General features: G+C 42.7%; 1 protein-coding gene across 5 annotated transcripts in view; it reads right to left on the minus strand.

Moving 5' to 3' along the window:
• LOC102937562 (multidrug resistance-associated protein 1) overlaps window positions 1–26,612 on the minus strand; it is a 96,256-nt gene that overhangs the window by 53,175 nt on the left and 16,469 nt on the right. For 2 of the 5 annotated variants that reach the window (XM_037911833.2, XM_037911831.2), the window contains exon 1: window positions 755–838. The exons of 2 other annotated variants lie outside the window; for them this stretch is intronic. In XM_037911833.2, coding sequence (XP_037767761.1) covers window positions 755–823 — 69 coding nt within the window. In that variant the 5' untranslated portion in view covers window positions 824–838. Of the gene's footprint in view, window positions 1–754; window positions 839–21,518; window positions 21,543–26,612 lie in introns of those variants that run through there. One more of the 5 variants, XM_037911832.2, reaches the window with a different exon arrangement.

The following is a 26,612-nucleotide window of genomic DNA, read 5'->3' on the forward strand; positions in this document are numbered from 1 at the left end:
TACTGGACTGTTAAACTAAATCTGGATTAAAGATTAAGATCAAATGGCTCAGGACGAGAGAATATTTAAAGTTTTTCTTCACCTCACATTGCTCAAGAAACCGCTATCAAAAAAAAACAAACAGGTAATTGTTCTCTGTGCTGGTTTCACAACAGCTACCACAGCAATCTTCTTACTCAACTGGCATACTGAGACCTTTAGCTTCACTAACTAGTTATTTTAGAAATATCTCCGTAGAAAAATGCAGCAGTTTCCTGTCCCCATTACACCTGTTTCAGAAATGTTACTTAATATTTGTGTGAAAAACATATGTAAAGATTAAAAATCCAAGATTAAATAAGAAATCTTGAAAGTGCTGCTGTAAAGCCAGCTTCACGGGGCATCACTAAATAGCATGAAAATTCTCTCGATCCTTGAGAATTCTCCAAGATAATCTGTACAACTAAGAGGGAAGATACTTTCCCTTTTAGCCGGATTCCTGCTCCCTGTATGAAGCTGACAACTTCTAAACAGGAGAAGGATCAGACTTTATGTATCTAAGAGTTTGTCCACATGGGACACAAGCCAAGGTGTTAAATCGACAGTGCGCTAACTTGCCACATAGTAACGTCCCAGGTGGACACTACGTGACTGCTACAGTGTGCTAGAAGTTCTGTTGTGCACTTTGATTGTTACTTTTCTTATGCTCTGAACATGGTGCATAAACAGTCTCTAATCTAAAGATATCCTGTACAGAAGCCAAAAGAATACTGACCATCACAGTAATTGAAGTCTGATCACCATTTTCATTACTGGCCACAAAGCTATATACAAAGTGACACATACTCCTTATCAAAGGAAATCCTATTCCAGGAGAACTCATTAGTTTGAATTAAGGAAAAGGAGACTACAATGCAGGAAATCATACATGATTATCACTACCAAGATGAAAATATAATTATGAACAAAATCAAGTATTGGGATAGTAAAGTAAATAGCTACAGTAGCATTATAAAACTGAAAATAGCATGTAATTCAGCAGCAGATAGTTTCTCTTCAAATATTTGAAGAGACCAGTTACTTCCTGTTTTGAAAATTAAATTTTTTCACATACAGAATGATACAGCAGGACAAAAATGCTGTGCCAAAAGTAAAACAGAGTACGCTACAGTTAAAGACACCTGCCAGCTAGAGTTTTAAGGTCAATATTTCACATATCCGTTTTTGTTTTTTTAATTAATACAAGATTATTGTAATTAACAGTTTAGAGAAAAAATTCTTTGTTTTCCGTTGACTTCACATTTTACAGCATTGTGTAGAAAGTCAGTAACTATAGTCTCATTCAACAACTCATATAGCATTTTATCTGTAGATTTCAAAGCACTTTACCTCCTTTGTAGAGTATGGGGAAACTGAGGCACAGGGAGGTGGAGTGACCTGCCCAAAGCCACCAAGCAATCTACTGGCAAAGCTGTGAACAGAATTCAGCCCTCCTGAATCCCAGGCCTCTAGTCAACAGCCCACACTACCACCTTGAAATTCTTCCCTATCCAATGGCAGAAGGAAATCAGAGGCTGATGTAACCTCGGAAATATTTTTAGTTCATCTTTTTTAGACTAGCTAGGTATCAGGTTTACAGGGTTCTAATCTCTATCATTTTAAGTGCCGTGTCATACAATATATTGCTGTTTTATGAACTTTCAATTCCTCCAGGAAGTGTTCTACAGGGGGGGGGGGGAAAAAAAAAACACCCTATAAAGTATAGAGGCATTCCAGTTTAAACCAAAAACAATTATCCTAATTCTTCAGGAACTAGTGTTTAACAAAACCAACAACCTAAGCATGGAGCTGAAGAGAGAGAGCAGAAGGAAGCAATGCTCATTTGAGAGTCATTCAACATTTTTACCCTTTTCAGTTATCTGCTACAAGTCACAGCCTGCAAGATTTTGCTTTATTCAGAGTTCAGTTTTTGGTTACACATAAAAAGTGATATGTTTGGCTGTCACACAGCAGGACTATAGAACACAAGTAACAAAATGAGGCTTTTTAAAAAAAAAATTATATCTTGTTAGCAGTGAAATAACAGGTTTCTGATCAAATACATACTCAATGCAAATACATAAACACACAGATTTTCCTAGGAAGTAGTGAAAAGAACAGGCACTGACAATAAGTATCAGAATGGTAGCCATGTTAGTCTGTATGAGCAAAAACAATGAGGAGTTACAGCCTAAGGTGCCACAGGAACTCCCCGTTGTTTTGACAATAAGTAAAATCTCAAAACTGGAAAACCCGAATCCCTAATTATGTTTCCAGTGTGTGTATTTGTGTTAAGAGATCTCCCTGCACCACCGGGTCAAACAACTCCTTTGATGATTCTGCAAAAGCTATAATGAGAATGCAGTTGCTATACGTGAAAGTCATTGAGCTAGCATGCTTATATATTTCCTTATCCCTGAATGACCCCATCTTTTATTGGACCAATCTGTGTTGGTGAGAGAGAAGCTTTCAAGCCACACACAGCTCTTCAGGTCTCTGTGGCTCAAAAGTTTCTCTCACAAACAGAAGTTGGTCCAATAAAAGATATGACCTCACCCACCTTGTCTTTCTAATATCCTGGGACCAACATGGCTACAACAACACTGCATACCATTGGGATTTTCAGCTTAGTCATGCTTTGCCACCACACAACTGTTTCCTGCTTTAAAGATTTCAGTTTTGCTGCTCCCCATACAATAGTCAAGAGAATACAGTATCTCTCATTAAACTGGATAGCAATTTACAGACCTTACAACAGTTGAGACAGTTACAGCAGTACCTGATTTTATGAACAACCACCTCAGACGTGATCAGTTATACAAACCATTTTCCCAGTGGGGGAAAAATAAAACCTACCACTTTCATTATGTAAAAAGAAAAGGAGTACTTGTGGCACCTTAAAGACTAACCAATTTATTTGAGCGTAAGCTTTCGTGAGCTACAGCTCACTTCATCGGATGCATACTGTGGAAAGTGTAGATCTTTTTATACACAAAACATGAAAAAATTCCTCCTCCCACCCCACTCTCCTGCTGGTAATAGCTTATCTAAAGTGATCACTCTCCTTACAATGTGTATGATTATCAAGGTGGGCCATTTCCAGCACAAATCCAGGGTTTAACAAGAACGTTGGGGGGGGGGGGGAGAAGGGTTGGAAAAAACAAGGGGAAATAGGTTACCTTGCATAATGACTTAGCCACTCCCAGTCTCTATTCAAGCCTAAGTTAATTGTATCCAATTTGCAAATGAATTCCGATTCAACAGTCTCTCGCTGGAGTCTGGTTTTGAAGTTTTTTTGTTGTAATATAGCAACTTTCATGTCTGTAATCGCGTGATCAGAGATTGAAGTGTTCTCCGACTGGTTTATGAATAAATCTTGACATCTGATTTGTGTCCATTTATTCTTTTACGTACAGACCGTCCAGTTTGACCAATGTACATGGCAGAGGGGCATTGCTGGCACATATCAGATTGGTAGATGTGCAGGTGAACGAGCCTCTGATACTGTGGCTGATGTTATTAGGCGATACAACCGCATTTGCTCCAACCCTCAGACAGAGACAAACACCTACAAGATCTCTATCAAGCATTCTTACAACTACAATACCCACCTGCGGAAGTGAAGAAACAGATTGATAGAGCCAGAAGAGTTCCCAGAAGTCACCTACTACAGGACAGGCCTAACAAAGAAAATAACAGAACGCCACTAGCCGTCACCTTCAGCCCCCAACTAAAACCCCTCCAACGCATTATCAAGGATCTACAACCTATCCTGAAGGATGACCCAACACTCTCACAAATCTTGGGAGACAGGCCAGTTCTTGCCTACAGACAGTCCCCCAACCTGAAGCGAATACTCACCAGCAACCACGTACCACACAACAGAACCACTAACCCAGGAACCTATCCTTGCAACAAAGCCCGTTGCCAACTGTGCCCACGTATCTATTCAGGGAACACCATCACAGGGCCTAATAACATCAGCCACACTATCAGAGGCTCGTTCACCTGCACATCTACCAATATGATATATGCCATCATGTGCCAGCAATGCCCCTCTGCCATGTACTTTGGTCAAACTGGACAGTCTCTACGTAAAAGAATAAATGGACACAAATCAGATGTCAAGAATTATAACATTCATAAACCAGTCGGAGAACACTTCAATCTCTCTGGTCACTCGATTACAGACATGAAAGTTGCTATATTACAACAGAAAAACTTCAAAACCAGACTAAATTGGAATAATGTTTTGCTAAGGGCAGGAATGGGAACAGGGACACAGGTGTAAGGCTCTGTGGTGTCAGAGCTGGGAAGGAGAATACTAAGGAAGGAAACTGGAATCATGCTTGCTGGAAGTTCACCCTTCACCCCAATAAACATCGAATTGTTTGCACCTTTCGACTTCGGGTATTGTTGCTCTCTGTTCATGCGAGAAGGACCAGGGAAGTAAGTGGGTGAAGGAATAAGCCCCCTAACATCTTGGTGCTGGTGACTCGGATGCATCGCATTGGATAGGTGAGTGGCAGCCTGTAAGTCCCCCTCCCCAACAGTCCGCGCAGCTGCTTGGAGGGGGTATCGCGAACTCTCGCGATGGTAGTTGCAGGTTCTGGCAAGCCAGGGTAAAGGATTTTTTGGATAAATGGATAAGGAAGAACCAGGGCCCATACCAGGCGCAGGGGTCAACCTGGGATGAGATTAAAAAGGAAATGGAGGAAGTGTTAGGGGACCCAGAGGGATGGGGGGTAGCTGAGGAGCCCACCCTCCTTGGTATACGGGTAGTGGAAGAAGGTCCCTGCCCATGCGGACTGAATGCCTTCCGGGGAAAGGAGGCACTTCGGTCTGCTTGTGAGAGGTTTGAAGTAAGGGCAGCATTATGGGAAGCTGCCAGTAATCTTTCAAGTTTGGTGCTGCTTCAGCAAGGGCTGCTGAAGGGTTGTAAATTAGTTAGGGGTAGTGAAAGATGATTTGGCACAAAAGGGTTTATAGTCAAAAGCAGAGTTAACAGACTACCTTTAGAGACTGGAGCTGGGACTTGGTCCTGGGGGAGATGAGAGAAAGAAAAAAAAAGTTTCAAAGTGCAACCTGCTTTTCCACTCTCTTGTTTTTCTGAAGTTTTAATGGAGGGTACTTTGGATACTTATGTGAGATGTCAAGAAGGAAGTTTTTGTTTAATGATAAAACCCAGTTATATAAATGTAACTGTATGTGCAACTCTGTGCAGTCACATTGGATGGGAGCTTGGTAATTAAATTATCCAAGGGGCTCAGGTAAAGTGGCTACTACCACCACTATGCTTCTGTCCCCAGAAGCCTTTACAGCTGTTCTGAAGGAAAATGGGCCCTTTTCCCACAGAAATGGTCTATAAGGGACTGCTGCAGGCAGAGAGAGAATCTGATCAAAATTATTTGACTTTTGGGTAATGTAATCAAAATCACTAAAGGATGGAAGGGGTTTCTATTGGAACTTAACTTGGCTGCCCCTGGTGGTGTCTAGTTGTACAAGATGGAAGTGTAATTGGGGTACAGTTGTGTAAAAAGAGTAAAAACAGTGCAAGGGATGTTAGGTAAAAGAGAATTTTGTGTGCGTGCACAGGTAAAAGAAAAGGAAAAGGGGAGGAATGATGGGAGTACTCAGCTTTGGGGTGGCTCTGGGGGATCAGATTGTCGCTTTGGTGGGTGTGCATGAAAACTCTGTGGGCACGGGGGAGGCAGTTACACCTTGTGTAAAATTAATTTGGCTAATATAATGTTATGGAGGTTAAACTATATGGAAGGAATTTGCATTTTCCCAGGACATGTGCAGTGTATATTGGAGAAGGGGTAAAAGAAATGCAAATAAAACATGGTACTTCATTAAAATCCTAATAGGGCTCCAAAAGGGAGCCACAATAGGTTCTGCTTTCTTTTTCAGATCTCTGTGTTTTGGAGCAGGAGATGAAAGTGGAAAGTAATCAGAACTCTAGTGGAAGTGGAATGTTTCCGTTTTAAGACACTCTCTAAACTGCTAACAGCTTTGGATCCAAAAGCAAGCTAGTAAGCCTCTGTGTGTAAATACAAATTACCTAGCTGATGGGCACAAAGGAGCTGCAAATAATGAATACATCTGGTCAGCAAACAAGCTACTAGAAGACTCAGATTATGGCCCTCCAGGAAAGGGAGGTGAAAAAACAAGTCAAGCCTGAAAATAAGGGGGACAGGTTAACCTTAAGGGGGGGGGGGGTGGGTGGGTGATGGGAATGGGGGTGGGGAAATTGGAATCATGTTTTGCTAAAGGGGGAAATGGGAACAGGGAATGGGGGTAAGGAAATTGGAATAATGTTTTGCTAAGGGCAGGAATGGGAACAGGGACACAGGTGTAAGGCTCTGTGGTGTCAGAGCTGGGAAGAAGGATACTAAGGAAGGAAACTGGAATCATGCTTGCTGGAAGTTCACCCCAATAAATATCGAATTGTTTGCACCTTTGAACTTCGGGTATTGTTGCTCTCTGTTCATGCGAGAAGGACCAGGGAAGTAAGCGGGTGAAGGAATAAGATGTCGAAAATAGGATTCTAGGTCACCACAGAACTGTATCATGTTTGTGGGGGTGGAGGGGCAGAAGGAGAGGCATTGGCACCCTGACAGCAGGATTGTCTGGCTATGTAGACTCCCTCCTCAGGCCCTACGCTACCAGCACTCCCAGCTACCTTCGAGACACCACTGACTTCCTGAGGAAACTACAATCCATCGGTGATCTTCCTGATAACACCATCCTGGCCACTATGGAACTGGAAGCCCTCTACACCAACATTCCACACAAAGATGGACTACAAGACATCAAGAACACTATCCCCGATAATGTCACGGCTAACCTGGTGGCTGGACTTTGTCCTTACCCATAACTATTTTACATTTGGGGACAATGTATACCTTCAAATCAGCAGCACTGTTATGGGTACCCGCATGGCCCCACAGTATGCCAACATTTTTATGGCTGACTTAGAACAACGCTTCCTCAGCTCTCGTCCCCTAACGCCCCTACTCTACTTGCGCTATATTGATGACATCTTCATCATCTGGACCCAGGGAAAAGAAACCCTTGAGGAATTCCACCATGATTTCAACAATTTCCATCCCACCATCAACCTCAGCCTGGTCCAGTCTACACGAGAGATCCACTTCCTGGACACTACAGTGCTAATAAGCGATGGTCACATAAACACCGCCCTATACCGGAAACCTACTGATCGCTATTCCTACCTACATGCCTCCAGCTTTCACCCTGACCACACCACACAATCCATCGTCTACAGCCAAGCTCTGCGATACAACCGCATTTGCTCCAACCCCTCAGACAGAGACAAACACCTACAAGATCTCTATCAAGCATTCTTACAACTACAATACCCACCTGCGGAAGTGAAGAAACATTGATAGAGCCAGAAGAGTTCCCAGAAGTCACCTACTACAGGACAGGCCTAACAAAGAAAATAACAGAACACCACTAGCCATCACCTTCAGCCCCCAACTAAAACCCCTCCAATGCATTATCAAGGATCTACAACCTATCCTGAAGGATGACCCAACACTCTCACAAATCTTGGGAGACAGGCCAGTCCTTGCCTACAGACAGTCCCCCAACCTGAAGCGAATACTCACCAGCAACCACATACCACACAACAGAACCACTAACCCAGGAACCTATCCTTGCAACAAAGCCCGTTGCCAACTGTGCCCACATATCTATTCAGGGGACGCCATCACAGGGCCTAATAACATCAGCCACACTATCAGAGGCTCATTCATCTGCACATCCACCAATGTGATATATGCCATCATGTGCCAGCAATGCCCCTCTGCCATGTACATTGGTGAAACTGGACAGTCTCTACGTAAAAGAATAAATGGACGCAAATCAGATGTCAAGAATTATAACATTCATAAACCAGTCGGAGAACACTTCAATCTCTCTGGTCACGCGATTACAGACATGAAAGTTGCGATATTACAACAGAAAAACTTCAAATCCAGACTCCAACGAGAGACTGCTGAATTGGAATTCATTTGCAAATTGGATACAATTGACTTAGGCTTGAATAGAGACTGGGAGTCGCTAAGTCATTATGCAAGGTAACCTATTTCCCCTTGTTTTCCTAACCCCCCCCTCAACCCCCCACCTTCCTCAGACGTTCTTGTTAAACCCTGGATTTGTGCTGGAAATGGCCCACCTTGATCATCATACACATTATAAGGAGAGTGATCACTTTAGATAAGCTATTACCAGCGGGAGAGTGGGGTGGAGGAGAGAAAACCTTTTGTAGTGATAAACAGCCATTTTTTCATGGTTTGTGTGTATAAAAACAAACATTTTCTGTATTTTCCACAGTATGCATCCGATGAAGTGAGCTGTAGCTCACGAAAGCTTATGCTCAAATAAATTGGTTAGTCTCTAAGGTGCCACAAGTACTCCTTTTCTTTTTGCGAATACAGACTAACACAGTTGTTACTCTGAAACCTATAATTAAGGATTAAGTATCTAAAACTGGCATTGACATCTATTTCATCTCCTCAATAACACAATTTCTGAAACATATGATGTGAAGGGGCGAAAAAGGAGGAAGGTATAATCTGTACAAATCTGACATTTCTCCTGCCACAAAACATACCAGGAAAGTGGTTTCTTAGCAGCCAATCATTGTACTGTTGCCAAGTCACTGACCAGACAGAAAAAAGTGCTCCATGCATTATTGCTGTACACAGTGGCAGGAGGTTATTCTGAAAACATGCATGTAATTTTTAGTTCAACTGACCTTTATATTTTCATTTGTCTTTCATACAGCTGTACCTCAAAATAGCTTGCAAAAGGATTCAAGGTATGACAATCAGAGCCCAGAGACTCCAAGGAGAGAACAGAGGGGCGCATCTGCCAAAAAATAAGCAGCTAAACCAAAACTTCTCAAACTTTTGTACTGGTGACCCCTTTCACATAGCAAGCCTCTGAGTGCGACCCCCCTTAAATATATAAAAAAGTGTTTTTAATTTATAAACACCATTATAAATGCTGGAGGCAAAGCAGGGTTTGGGGTGGAGGCTGACAGCTCGCAGCCCCCACGTAATAACCTCGCGACCTCCTGAGATGTGTACATAGTGATTATTAATGCGTGTGTGTATATAGAAAACTGCGCTCAGAACTTGTGGCGCAGTCAAGCAGGACAGGCTGCCTCCCCAACCAGATGAGACTAGTTCCAAGCACCTAGCATCGTACAAACCAGGAGTAGACGAACGATGGGCCATTAGAGTTAGCGGAAAGAGACAGACATGACAGCTAAAATTTCCCACTCTGAATAAGCATGAGTCACCATCAGAGAGAGAGAGAAAGAAAGAAAAAAAAAGCCCTTTAAAAAAAACAAGCTTGAATCTGAGGTCTTCATCCAGAAATTGAGGAACAGTCACTTGGTGGGGGCTGCCTCTGAAGTGCTCCATCTCCTCTGGGATAAGGGATTATGCTGGAAAACCGATTCCAAGGCAATCGGTAACTTGTATTAGAAAAGGGATTTTCTTCAGTATAGAGATGTAAAGCCTAAGGTTGCATCTTGAGGTTTATTTTCCTTACTATTCTACCTTTGAATCAGATTTTGCTATTAAATAAACCTTTTATTTATATCCCAAGCAGTCTCTGGTGTGCAAACTGCACGGAGTGCACACACCAAAGTAAGCTGGTGTCTGTGGGGCTGATTTCATGCTTTCGGGAGTGATGATCCAGAAGGGAAATGCTCAAATTGTCTGGTAATTAACAGCCTGGGGACGGATGGATTTGGGGAGACTCTGAAGGAGGGACTGTCAGTGTCACCCTGCAAGGAGTCCCTGGGCTGGTGGAAGCCAGGGTGCGACCTGGTGCTTGTGGACAGGCTAGTGGTGTCAGGGCTCTGGACTAAAGCTGTATAGTAAAAGGCACCCAAGGTTACATGGCAGGCAGAGACAGAACCCCTTACTGGTTGGGTGATCCCCAAAACATCACGCAAGGAAACACCGCTTTAGAGATAAATACAGTTAGTGAGAGTCAAGCAAAGGAGTAAACAAGAAAAGCGTAGGCAAGGCAAGATGGTTCAGGAAAGAGCTAGACTGCTACTAGAAGTCACCAGCTGTAATAGCAATGCATTTTCCAAGGCTGGATTCAAAGCCCATATACTCCCATTGACATCAGGCCCACAGTGAGGGAGAAAATGAAAGTATTTCCACAAAGAATTATCCAACGCTGAAATGGCTATAAAAAGACCCCTGTAATCAGTTTGGTTGAGAAAGAAAATACAAGACAGGCAAAATAAAAGATTTATAAAATGACAGGGCAAAAGGCACAGAGGAAAATGAGGAACTAGGCAGACAAGTGTAACTAAGCAAAGAAATACCTAAAGACTGGATTATGGGGAAATCTTAACACTTTGGGATTTCCTTGTTTCACAAATGTCTAATTTGTTTTTTCTTCACTCCTGAAGGCTTTTCCCAGCTGCAAAAGTCAGGAAAGCCCTTAATCCAGAGGCCAGTTTTAACAAGCTGAGCAAAAGAAAGGCTCCATAATGTCAGTGAGGACATTCAGTCCTTGGGAAGTTCAACCAAGGCAGTAAATCTAGTTCAGAAGTGGGCAAACTACAGCCCACGGGCCACATCCAGCCCGTGGGACTGTTCTGCCCGGCCCCTGAGCTCCGGGCCCAGGAGGCTAGCCCCCGACCCCTCCCCCGCAACCTCAGGTCACTGCGCCACTGGTGCAATGCTCTGGGCGGCGCGCCTGCGAGCTCCTGGAGCAGCGAAGCTACAGAGCCTGGCCTGACCCGATGATCTGTGCTGCGCAGCGCGTGGCTGGCTCCAGCCGGGCGGCACAGCTGCCTGTCCTGGTGCAGCCGTGCTGCCAGCCACTGGTGCTCCAGGCTGCGCGGTAAGGGGGCGGGGTTGAATAGAGGGCAGGGAGTTCAGGGGTGGTGGTCGGGGCCAGGGCGGTCAGAGGGTGGGGAACAGGGGGGTTGAATGAGGGCAGAGGTTCCGGGGGTGGTCAGGGAGAAGGGGTGGTTGGATGGGTCAGGGGGGAGGGAGGCAGTAAGGGGACAGAGCAGGGGAGGGTAGATAGGGCAGGGGTCCTAGGGGGGAAGAGGCATCAGGGAACAGAGGGGGTGAGAAGCGGGGGGGAGGGGGCCGGGCCACACCTGGCTGTTTGGAGAGGAACAGCCTCCCCCAACCAGCTCTCCATACAATTTCTGAAACGCGATGCAGCCCTCAGGCCAAAAAGTTTGCTCCCCCCCGGTCTAGTCTGTTTCCTCACTAATACTAGATCATCACTGTGATTTGCGGGTGACTGAGTGCTGCAATAGTTTTCCTTCCAGCTAAAGGCTTGGGTGCGAGGACAATACAGCATGAGAATTTAATAATGTGGGGAAGAGGATGAAAAAAAAGCAAGCAGCTGATTTAAATTCAACCCATTTAGGTTAGTCAGGCAATCATAAAATATCTATACCTCCTGCAGTCCATGTCAGTTTCATAGTTTCACATCCTTAGTGCAAATCAAGACTCTAAAAAAGTCAGGAAAAGTGTAGCAGAAAAAGAAAACTTAGTGGAATAAACTGAAGTTAAAGACAAATAAAGTTAGTAATAATGGTGAAATATGAAAATGGCATTTCTACTGCTGGATTCAGAAAAGCAATGAGGCAGTAGCTACTCAAAAACAAGTCACATGCGGGTACCACCAAAGATTAACATCTCTTATTTTTCCCACCCCATTTAATGACACTTAATGCTTCTATTTTTCAAGTGAAAAAAATGTACTTGTTAGCACAACAAATAAAGAGCTCCACATGCGTGCTGAATTACTACTTCATAAACACAGCAATTTTGTAGCTTGCAGGGCTCTGACTGAAGCTGTTGGAAGTGGTTTGCAAATTGAAATTATTGTCCCATGGAAAAAAATAGGGGCAGAAGAGACCCACTGTTCACAAGAGAAGGAAGTCTAGTGTGGAACCTCACTTCTTAGGTTGCATCGGGCATTGAATTTTGCAGCAGTTTTTCTGGAGATGGCTGCTGGTTTTGTTTTTATTGTATTATTTTAATAAAATGTCAAAGTCCCTGCAAAATAGTAGATAAGTACTTCTTATATATTGATTTTTAATAAATCTACCACCAATTTCTTTAACCTGTTTTAAAAGAAGTTACATTTTTAGCTCTATGGTTGCAAAAAATACTGTCCCAAGTCGGTACTAATACCGAGCACAATATGCAGGCGGAGATTAAAACAGGTCTTGAGGCCAAGTAATAGCTCCTTCCACAAGCATAAAAGGCCTCAAAAAACAAACAAAAACAAAACAAAAACACAATTTAAGTAAAAAGTACCCTTGCAAGAAATGAAATTGGCACCAGGTACCCAGCGTTCACATGGACCCACTGAAAAAAACTAACTACTACTAATCAAACCTGGAACTGCGTAAGGTTTGGAAAAGTAAGGGTTAAGCATTTCCTCAGAAGTGAGTGTTGAACTCTTCCTTCTGATAGTTGATTCCCCCATAAAGCCTATGCTTATAATACCAACTCACTTAAAAACAATTCCTGTCTGAACTTTCCTAGCCTGATAAGATGGTGGTGCTGGCAGCAAGACTAAGGGTATGTCTACTCTAGCAAGTTTCTGTGCCACAAGTTATACTACATTTATTAAACCGCTGGAATTAAACCGCTGTTGCATGTCCACTGTGCTCCTTGTGCAACGGCAAAGACGGCAGTGCATTGTGGTAGCTATCCCACTGTGCAGCTGGCCGCAGGGTGCTTTGGGAAGGGTTTGCAATGCCTCATGGGACAGGCACAGCGTCACAGGATGCAGGTTTCCCAATCCCATTGTTCCATGGGCTTGCTGCTTTTCAACTGAAGGGGGGCGGGGGGGGGAGGAGAGAGAGAGAGAGTGAGAGAGTGTGTGTGTGTGTGTGTGGGTGGGTGGAGGGGGACAGAGTGTCAACATGCTGTCTTGTAAGTTCAGACAGCAACAGGAAGCAACCAATCCTGGGGGAGGGGGAACCCCAACATCAGCTCCCGCCTCCTTCCCTGGGCTCTCTGCACAGCCTTTTTTTTTTTCCTTCTTCTCCTCACACACACAGAGTTTTCAACAGCAAGAGAAGTCCACATTAATGGTTTGTGTCCAGTATGTGTGTCCCGGAGCAGATCAGCACAGCCCTCAATGGCTGTCAGAAATGGTGCTTTGAAAGGGGAGGAGCGCATGTCTCCAGGGCAGTCAAGTTCCAAACAATGAGCAGAGTGGTCACTTGAGGCATTATGGGACAGCTCCGGAGACCAATTACAGTGCAGAAAGCAATCAAGTGTCTATACTGGCAATAGAGCGCTGGAGCCTCTGCGCAAATAGCCTTACCACTCTCGTCAAGATAGTTTTTTTGCAGCGCTGCAACGGAGGAGTTTCCGCTCACAAAGCGGCTTGGCAGCGTGTACACATCTGCAGTTTAAGGGCAAAAAGCTGCTTTACTGCACAGAAACTTGCCAGTGTAGACAAGCCCTATGAAATGTTCTCTTCATCGATGGGAGAAAAAACTAAGGAAAGTTGTGTCCTAAATATGTCTAATTTTGGGAATAAACATTCAAAACTATGTCTGACTTTGTAGCTGGCTGACTTCATCCCTGGCATGCAATAGTTGCTGTTAAAGGAGCAGCCACATGCCTACTGTTCTCATGTCAATAATCCTTCTTAAAATATGCTGTCGTTCAAAATTTCCATTGTCAGAGAGGAAAAAATTAAACTTGCACACAGCAGGCTTGAAAGTGAGCTAGTGCTCTGGCGGTGCAGGCTGCCAGGTATGCTATAAGTGCATGTTTCATGAGCTACCTTAAACGGAGAAACATTTTAAAACTGAAATTCCACATTAGATAAATCTTTGTGATGAACACAGATTGAGATTTAAATATCTCAAGCCACCACTGTTTAAAGTCAGTTTAAACTTGAAATAAAGTGTTTTATAAACAAACATCTATTTACACACACACTTGCTAAATCTGAGTTACGATACCTCAAGTTTAATTCCGAACAATATAAACAAAGGGCATTTTAAATTAAGGCAATATTCCTATGCAACACCATGCCAATTTAAGCATTAGACCTCTACCATCAGACTCCACTCTACCAGCATACTTATATCCTTCCCAACAAACGCACAGAAGAGGATAGTATTGTTGAACTGAAAGTAAGTGTGTCAAAGATCTGAAACAGTTACACAGCAGCCTGAAAGCTTTGAGAGCAAGGCATATAAGCTTGAACATTGGATAAAGCTCTCTTTGTCATAAGAATATTGATCCTGTTGGTGGGTTAGTTCAACAGCTTCCTTTAGTCCTGCTTCCTGGACAACTCCACTCCAGACACCTGTTGAGTGAAGAGCAGAGTCTGCACGAACTACTAACTTAACTAGTTAACTAGTTTAAAGCTTTAACATATTGTCCTAAAATTTTCTTATCACCTTAATTAAGCATAAAGCATAAACAAACAAAGAGCAGGATCAATTATTCTGTCTTGGGGCACAGGTAGGCTGTTTCTATCATCAAATCCTTGCTGATCTGGTGGGGGTTCCTGCATTGCTTCACCCTCCCTTTGTTAAACACATATCCTTTATATCTTGTCTCCATAGGCACAGGATTATTAAAACTATTAAAACATTCTACTCTAAATATCCTCACACACCCCCTAATCCAAAATCCCTTTAACTGACAGAATTTTAGAAGGCAAGTCAAAATGTAATTGGTACCTCCTTATCTATCTTTTTTTAACCCTCGCTATCCTCCTCCTCATTCAATCCAGCTGTCCTTTCATTTCTTACAACAGTTGTCTTATTTTAACTTATCTGCTTTTGTGGCCTTGGAGTTATGGGTTGGCTAGCTCTGTTCAGTCAGTATCCATCCTCCCTAGTCTGTCATTCTAGGGAGATCTAAAGCTGGCTAGTAAATCACACTGTCTGGTTTGTTTTGCCCTGTTATCTCCACAGACCAAGAATCCACAGTAGATAAGACTCAAACCAATTTTCAGGGTTGGTATTTTTTGTTTTTTTTTAAAACAACCTTTGAAATCTGTGTCAACAAGAAAAGTTCCCTTTTACATTTTCTTATAACATTATTAAATACAGAATATCTACTTCAAGATTTAATATACATTTATCTAAGTTGATTACACATTTCTTTACACACCCCTGGTTAGTCTTCACCCCCACTAAGTCTCAGGGTATGGCTACAGCAGTTCAACTACGCTGCTGCAGCTGTACCACTGCAGTTCAGACACTTCCTCTGTCGACGGAAGTGGTTTTTCCATCGATGTAGGTAATCTACCTCTCTGAGACACACTAGCTAGGTTGATACTGGAAGAATTCTTCCAGCGATCTAGTTGTGTCTACAGTGGGGGTTAGGTAGACCTAACGACATCAGGCACAGGACACAATTTCTCCCCATCTCTGAGTGATATAGCTAGGTCAATGTAATTGTTATGTATAGACCAGGCCTCAGGCTGGCGTTTTCAGCACCCTCACTACTCAATTCCCTATTCAGTTTCCTTCTTGTTAGCTCAAAGCCTAAGTGTTTTGTTGTTGTGTGTGTATGATTTACACTTTCAAAAATTATACACAAGTGTCTAAAACAGAGGTGGGCAAGCTACGGCCCGTGGGCCACATCCGGCCTGTAGGACCATCCTACTCAGCTCTTGAGCTCCCGGCCGGGAAGGCTGGCCCCCAGCCCCTCCACCACTGGCCCCCGTCCCCAACAGCCTCAGCTCGCTGTGCCGTCAGCACTCTGGGCAGCGGGGCTGTGGGGGCTGTGAGCTCCTGCCAGGCAGTGCAGCGGCATGGTTGGCTCTGCCCGGGTGGCACAGCTCAGGGGCGGATTTACCAGTAAACACAGGGTGCCCTGGCACAGGCCCCCCAAACAACAGAGGGGCCCATGGCCGGCCACTTGGGCAGCTCAGCACCAGCACACCCTCCACCGAGGGGGGGGGGCGCGCTACACTGCAGGAGCAGGGAGGGAGGCAGCCTCAGGGAAGCAGGCGGGAGCTGCGTACAGGAACACGGGCGGAGAACTCAGGAGGAGCAGCAGGTGGCCGCGCAGCCGGCCGGAGAGAAGCGGCACTTTGAAGGGGAAACCACCGCTTCTCTCCGGCTGTGCGGCTGCCCCTGCTCCTCCTGAGTCCTCCACCCATGTTCACAGGGCCGCATTCTGAAAGAGGCTTGGGGGAGGGATCGGATGAAGGGGTTCCAGGGGGGGCAGCTGGCACAGGGGGTCCTAGGAGGAGGCAGTCAGGGGACAAGGAGCACGGGGGGTTGGATAGGTCGGAGGTTTGAGGGGGCAGTCAGGGAGCAGATAGGGGGCAGACTGTTTGGGGAGGCACAGCCTTCCCTACCCGGCCCTCCATACAGTTTTGGAACCCCAATGGGGCCCTCAGGCCAAAAAGTTTGCCCACCCCGGTCTAAAATGAGAGCTTACAGACCATAAGTAAACTCGACAAGGAGGCACGAGTGTGCAAGGGGCAGCAGCAGCAATGGTGAGAAGAAGTGGGCAGGGAGACTGAATGGCCAAGAGATGAGCTTCTATCCCACATGCTGGAACATTCACAAGGTTTGCTATTGGCTTTGTATTACAGTATCACCTAGTGGTCCCACTTAGGGATCAGGATCCCATCACTCAAGATGCTAGAAACTTAAAGTCCTTGCCCTAAAGTGCTTATTTAAGTTAATTATAAGAGGCTACAGATGGATAGATATTAGAATTTAATCATGTTTTGATAGAAAAGGCTCCAGACACAGAAGAGAAAAAACTCCATACAATTTGCTAACCTGTATCTGCTGCCTAAAAAGGCTCTGCTGTTTCATTACTAGTACTCACGTGTAAGAAGCAGACATTCATCCCATAAGTAGCATTAGTGGAGATGGCATTACACAAATCTCTGTATGTCACACTATAGACTACCATAGCTCTTCCCTCCCCACCCCATCCCACCCTCCCCTTCACAATTTCTTGTACAGTTGTCATTAGACACTTAAAAATGCTCACATTCAACAAATACTGCATTGACAGTTAAAGTGCTTTATTATCTTTCCGGTGTATTAAGCAATTATATCAGCTCCCTCCAGCAGCACCAGAATCAGTTCTAGGCATGGTACTAACACACAAAGACAAGTTCCTCATTCCAAGTAAGTTGGGCACCTAATGGTACTAGGATCTTTCAAAAATTCTGGTTACCTTATAGTGCAGTGACCTCAATGCCGTAACATAAACATGATCTTGATGTTTTTAGTCTTGCAACCGGAAAGCCCTTGGCAACAGAAGCCTGACTGGCTGTGAGTTGCCCAACTGGATCTGATTCCATCAAGCTCCCAAACACACATGTAAAACAAAATTGCTTCTTCCACACAGCGTGTGCAAGGTCAGACTGCACGGAGAATGCCATTTTTCAGATCATACCTTGCACGCAAAACCTTGGTGCATGCCTTACTTAAAAGGCCAGACAGAAGTTCAAATTTCTAAAGACAATAGTTTGAATTAAGGCAACCTGGTGTCTCATTTCATCTTACCTGAACACATGATTTTTCATTAAAAAAGGCTTTTACAGAGCAAGAAAAAAAAAAAATCCATCATCATCAGAACTAAGGGACTGCCTGAAAATGCTGAAGGAGGAAATCCGATCTGGTATGTAAAAACTAACTGTGGAGTTGTTACGTCTGAGGTCTCAGGAAGAGGTAAAAGCAGAGAAAACACACAGAGCGGTGCTCCCCCTGCCTTGGCCTTGTAATAGACCCAAAGATGTAATTGTTAAATGTCATGATTAGCAGAAGAAATTATGAAAAAAGCCAGAGAACATTCAGAGCTCATACTCAAGAGGCCACAAGCCAGTACGCAAGTCCTTAAAAAAAGAATGGCCAGAATGCATGATTTCAGACTGACAGGTCAAGTCACTGACCAGAGCGCCCACAGACATGCCCAGCCAGGCACACTACAAGGTAAAGGTAAAGATAAATTACCAGAAGTACATAAACACCTTTCTGGTTCCCCAAAAAAGTGCCAGAATGGCACTCTGGAGCATTCTAGCATGACGAGTACTACCACAAGCTGCAACTTCCCCATGAATTCTGTCCTTACTTAAAAAGAAAAAAGAGCAGAGGGAAACTACAGCTGCACTCAAGGTGGCAAATATCCTCTACTGATGGGGATTTAAACTCTCATTCAGCTTCCAAAATCATTATTATAAAGTAAGAGGCTTTAAATAAGCAAAAAATACACTCCAGTCACTTAGAATACAAATTCAAATCTCAGACGTGCACAGTAGTAACTAAAGACAAGCTGCTGAAAAACTCTAGGCAGACTATGAAACCTAGGAACAAGGAAGAGAAAGAAAAAAACAAAAGACTCTAGAGACTGTACTGGCAATGGCAGAAGTGAAGCTGAACAAGAGAACTCAGACACCTGCGGAGTAACCTAAAGATTAACTAGAAGGGACTTCCTGGAAGTCACCAAGAATCAACAGGCAAACAGACTAACATGGCTGCTACTCTGAAACAGGCAAAGTGTAACTATGTTAATGTTATAAAGAAACTAGTATGAAGTGTGTTTAACTGGGGTGATCACAACTCTGATAGCTGGTTTCTGTATTTTAAAAAGTAGAGGGAGGAAAAGGACAATAAGGGGGAGTCTGAGCAATGGAGGAGATCGGAGAAAATAAAGAGGAGATGAGGAAGATCCCTTAGTGGTTCTGTGGAAATCCTCCCCATGGAACTCAAATGATCAGAGGCTAATCTACCCCTAGCAATGGGGGTTAGGGTCCCAAAGGTGGAGAATGTACCTTTTGGGTTGTGAGAGAAGATGTCCAAGTGGTTCATGGGAGAGTACAGGGGTTTGGGGTTCAGAAAAGCACAGCAGCATGTAAATTGGACCCCAAACTATGTCAGTATTTTATTTTTGGATTTAAGAGAAAGAAAACCTGGATTTGTGCTGGAAATGGCCCAACTTGATTATCATACACATTGGAAGGAGAGTGATCACTTTAGATAAGCTATTACCAGCAAGAGAGTGGGGTGGGGGGAGGTGTTTTTTCATGCTTTGTGTTTATAAAAAGATCTTCTACACTTTCCACAGTATGCATCTGATGAAGTGAGCTGTAGCTCACGAAAGCTTATGCTCAAATAAATTGGTTAGTCTCTAAGGTGCCACAAGTACTCCTTTTCTTTTTATGTTCTATTAGATAGCAGTAAATTCAAATCTTAATCTAGAAGAGCTCTTTGATTTAAATGTCAAACCACTACTTCAGCAGATGAAAAAAAGATATGGCGTGCTGAGAGACAGATGCAATTTCTTGCTGGAGAAGAATTAATGTTTTGCCAAGGATCACTTTTCCTGTTTCAAAGTCTTTCTTGTGATCATCCCAGATGAAACCCTAGCAGGAATACAGAAGATATTAGAATTTATATGGAATAAGAAAAGACCAAAGGTGAGTGCAGATACTTTGTACAGACCCATTAAACTGGGTGCACTAGCTGTTCCAAATATGTATGGTACTATTAAGACAGACCGCTCAAATCGGTAGTGGATTAGGGGTGCGCTAAACCAACCAAACTCTGGGTCTTTATTGAACAAGAAAATTGTGACAGTGTAAACACTGCTAGGTTACCATGGATTAACAACAAAAAAATCACGCCCTCCAGGAACGTATACACATCCTTTAGCAAAGGAGACACTGGATTTGGAATAGAACTAGAGAAATTATTTTCTCTCACCAATGATACCCATTGCAAATAATCCAGATCTTAACCAAATCAAACCAAAGAATTTTCAAGATTAGAGTTAGAAAAGTTTCTTTCCCATTTAGAGATCAAAACTAACTTTCCCTCGCCTACTCTCCCATGGTATCAGTACTTTCAAATTAGACATTCTGTTTCTCAATTTTCTTGAAAAACCTCTTTCATACAGAAAGCTAACTTTAATAGAAGCAATGGTGTCTGGTCAGGTCTGAAACAAAAAATAATTTACATCAATCTTTGTAGTCAATTTTTTTTTTTTTTTTTTTTTTTTAAAGAAAGATGTGCATATATGACACACAGGGAAGAGGACCTGCATATGCAAATTTCCCCAGAGGAATGGAGTTTGATCTGGAAAAAGAGGACCAGCAACCTTAGTCTGTGGCACAAAAAAAAAAAAAAACAACCCAAAAAAACCCCAACCAAAACATTCTTTATTTAAAGATACCGTTTCAATGGTACCTCACACCAGTCAGGTTAAAAAATAGACACTGAATAGGGACAAATATTGGAGAAATTGTGATGAAGGGATTTTATGCATATATGGTGGGCATGTCTAGTTATTAAATCTGTAATCAGATATTACAAATTATGGATTTATTACCAAGTGATCCTTTGGTAATTCTCCTGGGACTTGTTCGGGGAGGAGGGGTCACCCAAAAGGAAATGCGGAATTCATCTTGTAGCTGCTCAGCTATTGATATAGTCTCATTGGAAAAAGAAAAATAGTCCAACCATAGAGGAATGGTTAAATAAAAACAAACAAACCCCACAACCACACACACAGGGTTGTGATTATATACCCTGCCAAATAAACAGAGGGCAAATAGATACTTACATGTTTGGTTACCTTTTATTCAAAACACACACAACATACGTTCACTGGCCAAAAAAAAAAAATTTTTTTTAAATATTAACATTTGACAGACATACCTGGTCTGTTAAAAGTGTAATCAGAGATTTCACTCAATTAAAAAATATATATATGTCACTAGGAATGATGTTATAGGTGATGTAATGACTCTCAATATGGTCTCCCTGTTAAACAGAGACCAGATTACTATTTTCCTGTGTGTCTCTTTAAACATTACATTGTTGTAATGATTGTTTGTTTCTGATATTAACTTGGCAAGGATTTGTAAATCAGTTAATCCTCTTAAAAAGTTTTTTAAAAGGCTTTTAAATGTTTACATTTGTTGACACAAAAGCCAGTCATCTGTTATGTTACTTAGACTGCACACTCTTCAGGGCACCAGATTCTGTATCTGAAAAACACAAGTTCATTTTCATTGCTGCAATATTCTAAGGAATAATAGAATAATGAAAACTCTTTAAAGGCAACATTATCTTTTGACTAACCTTTTTACACAGAAGAATGGTGCTCTGTTTATACCAACCATATGCAATAAGAAAGACTGACTGCAGCTTACTAAGAGTCAGAAGGTTATTTATAACAGATATTCAAGTCTCTACCTAGACAAGTAGAGGAATTGTTTAAGATACTTATACACAGTTTAAAAATGCATTTTTATAGCTACATATTATGTATAAGAAGGGTATGGAAGCAGGCATTAGGAGTAATTTGCAACATTCTTGTTTTTAAAAGCATACAGAAAAGAATTCTATTCACCCAAACACTAGAGTTTTCTCCCAGATCTCCAAAAGATTCTGTATTGTTTACTCATGATCAATTATGCAATTATGTAGAACTATAGTACTGATCACATACAGTAAACATGTGGACCAACACTCCATCTGATTAGCTGCTGATCTGATGGTCAGACTTTTTGTAGGGTACCCCTTTTCTCTATGACATATGCAGATGGCTTCTTCCACATATGCTCGCACACGCAGAGTGTTTTGAATAGATAGCCTTCAAAGTCACACCACCACCAAATTATCAAACAGCCCATCACCCTGGTAACAGCCTGCTTAGATAAACCGACTTCTCCCTGTTTACTCCCCAGCTTCCACAAGCAAGACTGCCATGAGTGTTTCTCATTTTAAGTAATTAAAAATAGGCTGATTCTCTAATGGCACATGGGGTTTCAAGTTTAAGCCACCATGAGAGTTTCAGACCATGTCCTCACTGACCCAAAAAAATAAAAATAGATGTGTTTTTACCACATGGTAACTAATGCACTTCGGCTATCTCACACCGGAAACATGGAGACAAGGCACTGTAGTTTTACCCAGAGGGAAAACTAGGTGAGGTCAGCCACGGTTGGGGGCACAGTGCTGGCTTCACCTAGCTACCTTGCAGTAAACCAGACAAGTACCTAGTCTCCATTTAGGATTTTATGGTGATAAGGTAACTAACCTGTGACAGTTATCTCACTGTAAAACCAACTTTGTGTCAGCGAAGACAAGGCCTGTGTTACTCATGAGCAAGCCCTCCAGCTGATTCTCCTTAACATTACTGATAGGCGTGTTGGGTGCGATTGTTCAGGAGCCTCAGGGTAGGACTATACTACCCGCCGGATAGGCAGGCAGCGATCAATCCCGCGGGGGTTGATTTATCGCATTTAGTCTAGACGTGATAAATTGACCCCAGAGCGCTCTCCCGTCAACTCCTGTACTCCACTGGCCTGAGAGGCGCAGACAGAGTCAACAGGGGAGCGGCAGCAGTCGACTCACCACAGTGAAGACCCCGTGGTGAGTAGATCTAAGTATGTAGCTGAAGTTGCGTAACTTAGATTGATCCCCCTCCACCCCGGGTAGACCAGGCCTTAGACAGAGAGAAGGTGTTGAGGGATGACCTTCATCCCATCCACCTCCACATTCCTGAGTCACTCTGAACTCAAAGTCTAGAGACTTCTATTGTTTATTTTCACTGTTTTTTAATATTGTCACATGGACTACAGAGTGTCTCTAAACACAGAAACAAGGCTCATCATTAATGTCTTTCAAACCAAAACTAAAATGCTTAAGGAAAACATGAATATCAGCTGTGCTCCAACAGAAATATAAAATGGCGTATGGCAAGAGATAGGAAAAAATAATCCATCTAGTCTAAAAAGAAAAGGAGTACTTGTGGCACCTTAGAGACTAACCAATTTATTTGAGCATAAGCTTTCGTGAGCTACAGCTCACTTCATCGGATGCAAGTGAGCTGTAGCTCACGAAAGCTCATGCTCAAATAAATTGATTAGTCTCTAAGGTGCTACAAGTCCTCCTGTTCTTTTTGCGAATACAGACTAACACGGCTGTTACTCGGAAACCTCCATCTGGTCTATTACAGTTTACTTTCACTACAAGTGCTCCAAGGAACAGGAGATTTATAACAGACTCTACCATTACGGGTTCCCTTATTGCATTTTGAAGATTATAAATGAAGAAGTAAGTTTACACTTCTAGAACTCCTTCCAGAAAAAGGATCTCCAAAGTACGGACTTGCATAATGCTAACATAGCAAGTTTGCAGCACAGCCAAGAATAGAACATGCATCTCATGACTCCCAGTCTTGTGCTTTAACCACTAGAGCATACTTCCTTTCATGGAGAGCCCAGACATCAAGCACTCCTCATACTCTGCTTTGGTCCTGATGTAGGGCCAAAGAAATAAGGATTAAAAGTTCCTGTAACAGAAAATATTGCATCTGCTGAAATAGTAACTAATAATTAAATGTAAACAGAGAAAACAAAACAATAAAAAAGCAGCATTTTTTGCTTAGCCAAGCTGAAAAAATGGGAAGTAGATGCCTAAAAAGTTTCAGAAAGAGCAATTTCCATGATTTTACATGCCACTAAAATTAGCCATTGTAATCCAGGAATCAAAAAGCCTCTGGTCCATTGTGTGTTCTTAATTGCAGGGAAATTGTGACAAAAGAGACTTACAAACTTTCAAAATATAAATACTTATCCTCCAGCTATGGACAGTTTAACAGCCCCACATCCTGCTGCCTGATGGTACAGCTAGAGGAGACACTTGGCCATGTGTCATTCGTGTGTCATTTAAGGCCCGTATTTTTAGAACCAAATGGACTTTCTTTTAATTATTCTGGGAAACTCTTTGGTTTTAAACCATGATCAATTAAAGACATACGAAATAAGTTGTGCCTTCATTACTTTGCATCTAAGACAGTCTTTTGGGTTAGCTTTTCTCATGTCGTAACTAAAGTGACAGTGAAGATACCAAGTCTTGAGGTCAGACTATACAGTGGGCTTCAAGTTTTTGTAACTTCTTGTGACAGAAGGAAGGAAGAGGTAGTTTAAAGGTATAAGTGATCTATTACCAGACCAGTATTATTTTCCCTTTCTCTTTCCAACAGATGATAATATGAGCCCATCAAAAGTAAGGAAAAGGTCAGCCCTTGTGGCAAGCTTTTTTGAGACACGGCCCAGAACAACCTCACTGCAGCCTAGATAACCTTCACCCAAGCCAGAATTAGCAAGGCTTTTTAAACACACACACACACACACACACAGCGCACCGGCAGTGAGAGAGAGATGCCAGGACATGTTTTTTCCTTATGCATTTTTGGAGTGATCTTGAAAGTGCTCATTTGAACTGAAGGCCATAAAGACTGATCTCCTCAACTTACAACAGTACAGATGGAAGAAGGGCACCAAGCTACACTTTCCCCACTTCCGTCCTGGAGTAATCTACCTCTAGATTGACAGAGATATAGTAACAATTTCTTTGCACACTCAAATCTTTGGTTTCTCAGCTGAGGCAGTTCAGACAGGTGTGGTAGTGATATAGCTCTCAACCTTCCCCACATTTAAACTTAATTTGCTTCCATCCCACACTAATCTTTTATCCTGCCACTGGCTTTCATGACTGTAAAAACCAACAACTGAGTCATGAGAATGAGGTTATAAAAAATTATTTATGCTAAAGGTAGCCCCACACTGTTTAAAGCTTCCAGTCTCCTTCCTCCCTCTCTTTTTTTTTTTTAAATAAAGACTGTCCTGTATTTGGTCTTGGTCCCAAGTTATGGGCACATCTGAGCCTCTACCGTCGGCTGAGGTAAATGGTGTAACAGCAGTAACCAACCTTTTTCTTTCTGAGCTCTCCACTCTGCTATAAAAATTCCACAACCCAGCAACGCCACAGCAACTTCTTCTCTGCACATCTAGTAGATTAAAACCCAGGGCCCGTGTTAGGGCATGGCAAGAAGTGCAACTGCCCGCGGCCCCTCGAAGCTAAGTTGCTCGGGTTTCGGCTTCAGCCTCAGGCAGTGGGGCTCGAGCTTCACCTTTCTATCCCGGGCCACAGCGAGTCTAACACCGGCCCTGCTCTTTGGTTTATTTTGGCAGATTCCCTGCAATCTGCTTGCAGCCCCCTGTGGGGGGGTGGGAGCCCCGGGACCCTGCTTGAGAGCTGTCTAAAAGCAGTACAAATTATCAGCTGCACAGTGCAAGACATTACAAAGGCAAACCCTGCCACCACTAAAGCGGGCAAAGTTACTCAGTCTGCACTAGTAACTTCACCACACACATCAAAACACCAAACGCTAGCGTAGATATTTAGCAGAAACTCCCCACCCCACCCAGACCTGCAAACAAGTTTGAACCCAAATGATACAAAAATCACTGAGACAACTGAAAACAAAAAACAAGAGACATCAACTCAATCTCAAAGTGCTCTCTCATTACTTTATCTCCTCTTACATCAAACATTACTAAAGAAACCAGCATAAATTAGCATACACAGAAATCACCACACAAATTAGACAAAGTAAGTAGTATCTTACTACTACTAAAATTAAACAAAACCTTGAGGCATCTTTTTGCAGGAATTGCCCTCATTAAGTGGAATTACTAGCTCTTCCAGTCCGTTCGCCTTTCACAATCCAATTGAGACCAAATATTCATTCTCCAGACCATTATTACTAATGCATTAATGTACTACTACTATTTCACTTAGACATGAAGCCAAATAATGATCTAGAAAGTAAATTAGACATCTCCAGGTTATGTATGCTCAAGAAAGTGTTCAATTTTAGCAGCCATTCCATATAATGATTTCTTGTTTCCAATAACTAAACTAGTGGTATCTAAATCTGCAGTGTTGTTTACATTAGCCAGAGTTTAATAAAATCAAGTTACTAAATTTTCAGGTAGGTCTCTTGGTCGAAGACTGTAGGATATAATCCTGTAGATATAAAGATACGGAGAATATCTTATTGCCCTTATATAAATCCATGGTACGCCCTTTCTTGAATACTGTGTACAGATGTGGTCCCCACATCTTAAAAAAGATATACTGGCATTAGAAAAGGTTCAGAAAAGGGCAACTAAAATGATTAGGGGTTTGGAAAGGGTCCCATATGAGGGGAGATTAAAGAGGCTAGGACTTTTCAGCTTGGAAAAAGAGGAGACTAAGGGGGGGATATGAAAGAGGTATATAAAATCATGAGTGATGTAGAGAAAGTGAATAAGGAAAAGTTATTTACTTGTTGCCATAATATAAGAACTAGGGGCCACCAAATGAAATTAATGGGCAGCAGGTTTAAAATAAATAAAAGGAAGTTGTTCTTCACTCAGCGCACAGTCAACCTGTGGAACTCCTTGCCTGCGGAGGTTGTGAAGGTGAGGACTATAACAGGGTTTAGAAGAGAACTAGATAAACTCATGGAGGTTAAGTCCATTAATGGCTATTAGCCAGGATGGGTAAGGAATGGTGTCCCTAGCCTCTGTTTGTCAGAGGGTGGAGATAGATGGCAGGAGAGAGATCACTTGATCATTACCTGTTAGGTTCACTCCCTCTGGGGCATCTGGCATTGGCATCAGTAGACAGGATACTGGGCTGGATGGACCATTGGTCTGACCCAGTATGGCCATGCTTACGTTCAGACCAATTTTATGTAGTCAAGAAG

Source organism: Chelonia mydas, chromosome 10 (assembly GCF_015237465.2).
Source record: "Chelonia mydas isolate rCheMyd1 chromosome 10, rCheMyd1.pri.v2, whole genome shotgun sequence".
Classification (NCBI taxonomy): Eukaryota; Metazoa; Chordata; order Testudines; family Cheloniidae; genus Chelonia; species Chelonia mydas.